Consider the following 5,420-nt stretch of genomic DNA (forward strand, 5'->3'; position numbering starts at 1 on the left):
CCCGGGGAAGTGCAGCGAAGCGCGCAAATCGGAGGGCCTGAGTGACCATTAGCCTGAAACAATCAGCTTCTTCACATGCCAATATTCTGACGTCTGCATGAAGATGTCCTGTAATCAGGTCACACTCTCAAGCCAAAGGAAACATGCGTTTGTTAACTACAAACTCACATGATGACCAGACATTACAAAGGAAACCGGAAGACCTATTTCAGCCATGTCACACAAATGAATAATATTAATTCATTTCCATTTATATGAGGGCTGTTAAGTCAAATTATTTCGATAATTTTTTCCACTTGCTTTCTGAAGGACAATTACATGCAAACTTCAGAAGTGTTAAATACGGTGTGAAATGTTAAACAGGGCTTTGAAACAAAGCCTGGTCATTATCTGTCTCGTTTGTTTACGGTGTGAGGCTTATGGATGTTAATCCTCCATTATTCACTAGTGAAGGGCCTTTAAACAGGACTCTGTAGAGACTCAACCAGCTCATAGCTCTCACACTCATTACACTCACTCACTCACACACACACAAGCACACACACACTCACACACACACACATACACACACAGAGACTCAACCAGCCTCATAGCTCTCACAATCATTAGATTCCAAAATCAAGGTGCAGCACATTTTTTGTTTAAGAGATTAATAAATAATAGGTGCAGAAGCAGCAAACCATAACTTGCTATGATATCAAGCAAGGAGTTCTCTGCTGTATCGTCGAATAGCGGCGTATTACATGGACTTGTGAAGAAAATGTTCAGCTAAGTTCAGTGTGTTCCTCAGTTAACATAAACTACGTTTAGAGAGCTGTAAAGTGCTCCTCCTCTTCACAGACTGTGGCTCAGATCTGTTTGTGCTTCACAAATCCTCCGATAGGGAGACATCCATCATTGCGCGTGGGGGCTCTGCAATCTCTCCAGCCATTTCAAACCCACATGTTCTCAAAGTGATGTAAACTCACGTTAAGCAGCTAATCTTTGGCCCACTCACAAACCCTCGAAGTCTTCATCCACAACCACAACGCGTCCCACAGGGATCTGCAGTCCCTCATCTTAGTGACTTTTAAATAGGATTTGAACAAACTTTCTCTGCCGATAAAACTCTCATTAATTAAATTATGCCTTCTTAGGAAGTCAGCTACATGATTATCATAAACAATCAGGATAGGAAATAGGGAGGATTTGCTACCAGGCTCCTGGGATGAGAGAGAGTACACTTTGCTACATGTCAATGCACTGTGTAATAACTTCAGATTTTTCCACTAAGCATGCAGGTTAGGTTGTCATTGGACTCTGGACTCCAGACTTTTAATGGTGTACTCACCTCTCCCCTGTTTGCTGCCATAAAGTACCTGTTGTGCATTACGCGCAACACTGTGAGTCATATTCCCTCAACGCCGGGCTCCTAGCCGTAAGTCAACTTGCACCTTGTAGCCGGCTCATTGTAAGATTTGATTACACCTTTACTTTCCCAGGTCAGAGGTTAAGTACAGGGAAGGAAATGTCCTCTGGCGGCCCGCTAAGTGACCACTAACCAGAGCGAGGCTGTCCCTAAAAGGGATCCCAAGTCTCAGCCATCAAATAAAACGAAGGAAACCGGCTTTTTCATCTCCGAGCTTCTCAGATGTCCGACGGCTATTTCTTCCCCAAATGTGAGAGAAACCATGGGGGGGGGTATATCAGTGTAAAATGGGAACCATTCTGCTTTTAAAGAGCTTTGGCCTGAAGGGAGTGTAGGCCTTTCGGCCAGGGCTTTAGCCGTGACACTACAAAGGGCCGTCCACATAAACCTGTCCCACTCATTAAGGCACTTCCTCCTGTAAGCATAGGTGACAATTTTACAGTCCCAGCACCTCAACAATCACAGGGACTCAAACCGTTTTAATTTAATTAACCTTTGTTTTATATTCAGATACATACACTAAAGATTAGATTGAATGAAGGTACTGTATAGGCCTCACCACAAAGGTGTTCTATTATAGACGATCACAACATGAGAAACATTTGAAAATGATAAACAGGAAATAAACTATGGGCCAAAGCTTTTAGTTCCATAATTTCATGCAAAAATTATATTTGTAAATATTGCACTTGAGATATCTCAAATATGCATGTCTTTGCAATGTTGTTTCAGAATATTTCCAATAATCTTTCCCCTCTACATTGGGTCTATTAAAGAAGAATAGAAAAACAGGCCACGCAAACAAAAGAACTGTGAAGTCTTTAAAACACACACTGTCCCAAAAAAAACAACTTTCTATACATTTCTTATTATGAATGAAGCAAGCCATGCAAACTACTCAGAATGCATAATGAATTTTATACATCATATGTCAAATGAATTAGCATGTGGGACTCAGCGAGAGGACAGGGAGCCTCTGCTAATTGGCAGCGCGGCTTCATGCATAATTATGGGAGAAGTCTTTTCCGTGCTTCTGTGCCAGTAGCCGAATAACAAGGAAAAAAGAGAGAGGGAGAGAGAGAGAGAAAAAAGAAGAGAAAAACAAAGGCCATGCAGGCTGGCCTGGGAAGGGTGGATGAGGAGGGAACCAGCTCAACAGCAGCTCATCAACAACATGATCAACCCAGCAGTGTCCATCAAGATCCACACCCGCTCAATATGATCAACCCAGCAGTGTCCATCAAGATCCACACTAGCTCAACATGATCAACCCAGCAGTGTCCATCAAGATCCACACACCAGCTCAACATGATCAACCCAGCAGTGTCCATCAAGATCCACACCAGCTCAATATGATCAACCCAGCAGTGTCCATCAAGATCCACACACCAGCTCAATATGATCAACCCAGCAGTGTCCATCAAGATCCACACCCGCTCAACATGATCAACCCAGCAGTGTCCATCAAGATCCACACCAGCTCAACATGATCAACCCAGCAGTGTCCATCAAGATCCACACTAGCTCAACATGATCAACCCAGCAGTGTCCATCAAGATCCACACACCAGCTCAGCGCACAATTACTGAATTACTTTCCCAGGGAAGAAATCAAAAGTTTTTGCTTTTATTTGGCTTATTATTGGCTTAACCTTTTCCATTGCTGTAGTAAATTATTCAATATTGTACAACTTACTATTTTGTTTTGCATGCTTCCCTTTCACATTTTCAGTAAAATTCACTGGACAAATTTGCTGCAAAAAGTAATATTCTCTGTATCTAATTTATTAAAGGGAAGACATTAAGATAAAAAAAACCTTTTGACATGATACTGATCTTACTGAAAACAATTCTAATAAGACACAGTATCTAAATGATACTGTCAAAAGGACCACGTACTTATAACAGTTAATAGCATCATTCCAGGTGTGTGTGTGTGTGTGTGTGTGTGTGTGTACCTGAGCAGACAGATGCAGACGCGGCACCCTGAGGTGTGAGTGTGTGTGTGTGTGTGTGTGTGTGTGTGTACCTGAGCAGACAGATGCAGACGCGGCATCCTGAGGTGAGTCGACAGAAGCCAAACCTCTGCTTGCTCTCGATGTCGGTCAGCACAAACGAGAAGTTCTGGCCCACCTGGTTCTGAGAAACCCTAGAGCAGGAACCACACACACACACACACACATACACACACACACACACACACACACACACACACACACACACACACACACACACAGTCACACACACACACACACAGTCACACACACAGTCACACAACATACACACACACACACACAGTCACACAGTCACACACACACACACACACACACACACACACACACACACAGTCACACACACACACACACACACACACACACAGTCACACATAAACACACACAACAACATACACACACACACACAGTCACACACACAGTCACACACACAGTCACACACACACACACACACACACACAGTCTCACACACACACACACACACACACACACACACACACACACAGTCACACACACAGTCACACACACACACACACACACACACACAGTCAAAGGTACAGGTTACAACAAAATAGTGCACAGATCAAACAATCATTAATTAAATTAGCGGCAAGCACTCTTTTTCTAAATAAAAACCCTTTTTCTAAAACCCTAACCCTAAAAATGTACTCATACTGTACTTACCAAAATTGTTCATAATCATACTATTGAATACATCAATCCTCCGTAGAAGTATTGTGTCATGCCAGAGCCAAGGAACCTCTTAACCACCTAATAACTCACAAAGAACCAACTCTCTCAATCTAAGTATAGTCAAGAGCAAACTTTTTGGATGCCGTCTGCAGTTGTTGGGTGCAGATGGATATCAACTGTGTGAGTCCTGATGCTTCCCCACCACTAGATGGCAGCAGCTGAACTTCTGAACAGAGCTGCACTGGGCTCCCCGCCCCCCACCGGCTAGCTACACAATGGGACTTTTCACATGTCATTTTCCATGCTGAAAAATAAGCCCACGATCCTCCACAGGGGGCGGTCCATCTAAATCTGACTAATATCAAGTCTAAGGAGATGTAGCCCCCCTTAGTCAACCCTGCACAGAAGGGAACACAATTCAGAATGATCCGTGCGCACACGCACGCACGCACACACACACACACACACACACACACACACACACACACACACACACCACGCACGCACGCACGCACGCACGCACGCACACACGCACACACACACACACACACACACACACACACACACGCACGCACGCACGCACACACACACACACAAAACTATCCTCACCGGCATCGGCATCATACATCACCAACTCATGGTTGAGTCTAAGCCCAGACCATAACCCAGATAAAGGCTCCCCCCCCTGACAGAGAGCCCAGTACGGCCCCCCCCTGACAGAGAGCCCAGTACGGCCCCCCCCCTGACAGAGAGCCCAGTACGGCCCCCCCCTGACAGAGAGCCCAGTACGGTGTCCCAGTAAAGAAGGTATGCGGGATGTTTGAAGGGCTGATTTACTGTGTGGGATTATATACAGCGAGGCACCATTGTATGGCATTCACATGCAGCCCCCTCTCCTCCCTGTTCACACATGTGGATGTTTCTGGGGAGAGAGGGTGTGTGTGTGTGTGTGTGTGTGTGTGTGTGTGTGTGTGTGTGTGCGTGCATGCGTGTGTGTGTGTGTGTCTGTGCGTGCGTGCATGCGTGTGTGTGTGTGTGTGTGTCTGTGCGTGCGTGCATGCGTGTGTGTGTGTGTGTGTGTGTGTCTGTGCGTGCGTGCATGCGTGTGTGTGTGTGTGTGTGTGTGTGTGTGCGGTGGGGGGTTGCCAAGGCACAGCGCCATAAACAGGGAAGCGGGGAGGAAAGACTTACCTTCCCACGTCAAAGGGGAAAGGCAGAACTTAGGCACCGTCTGTACGACCTCCTGAGGAAGCAGAGCAGAACCACCATTTTAGAGAACGTCGACGTGAAACCAAAACACGGCAAGGA

The 5,420-nt window shown here is 45.4% G+C and overlaps 1 protein-coding gene across 1 annotated transcript in view; it reads right to left on the bottom strand.

Moving 5' to 3' along the window:
• Positions 1-5,355, bottom strand: part of LOC311328317 (DENN domain-containing protein 1B-like) — a gene marked incomplete at both ends in the record, with an annotated part of 17,394 nt that extends 12,039 nt beyond the window's left edge. The window contains 3 exon segments of the mRNA XM_084462305.1: positions 3,437-3,556; positions 5,304-5,323; positions 5,326-5,355. Coding sequence (XP_084318431.1) covers positions 3,437-3,556; positions 5,304-5,323; positions 5,326-5,355 — 170 coding nt within the window.
• Positions 5,356-5,420: the final 65 nt, after the last annotated feature.

The sequence above is a fragment of the Borostomias antarcticus genome (assembly GCF_949987555.1).
Source record: "Borostomias antarcticus genome assembly, contig: scaffold_721, whole genome shotgun sequence".
In the NCBI taxonomy this organism is placed as follows: domain Eukaryota; kingdom Metazoa; phylum Chordata; class Actinopteri; order Stomiiformes; family Stomiidae; genus Borostomias; species Borostomias antarcticus.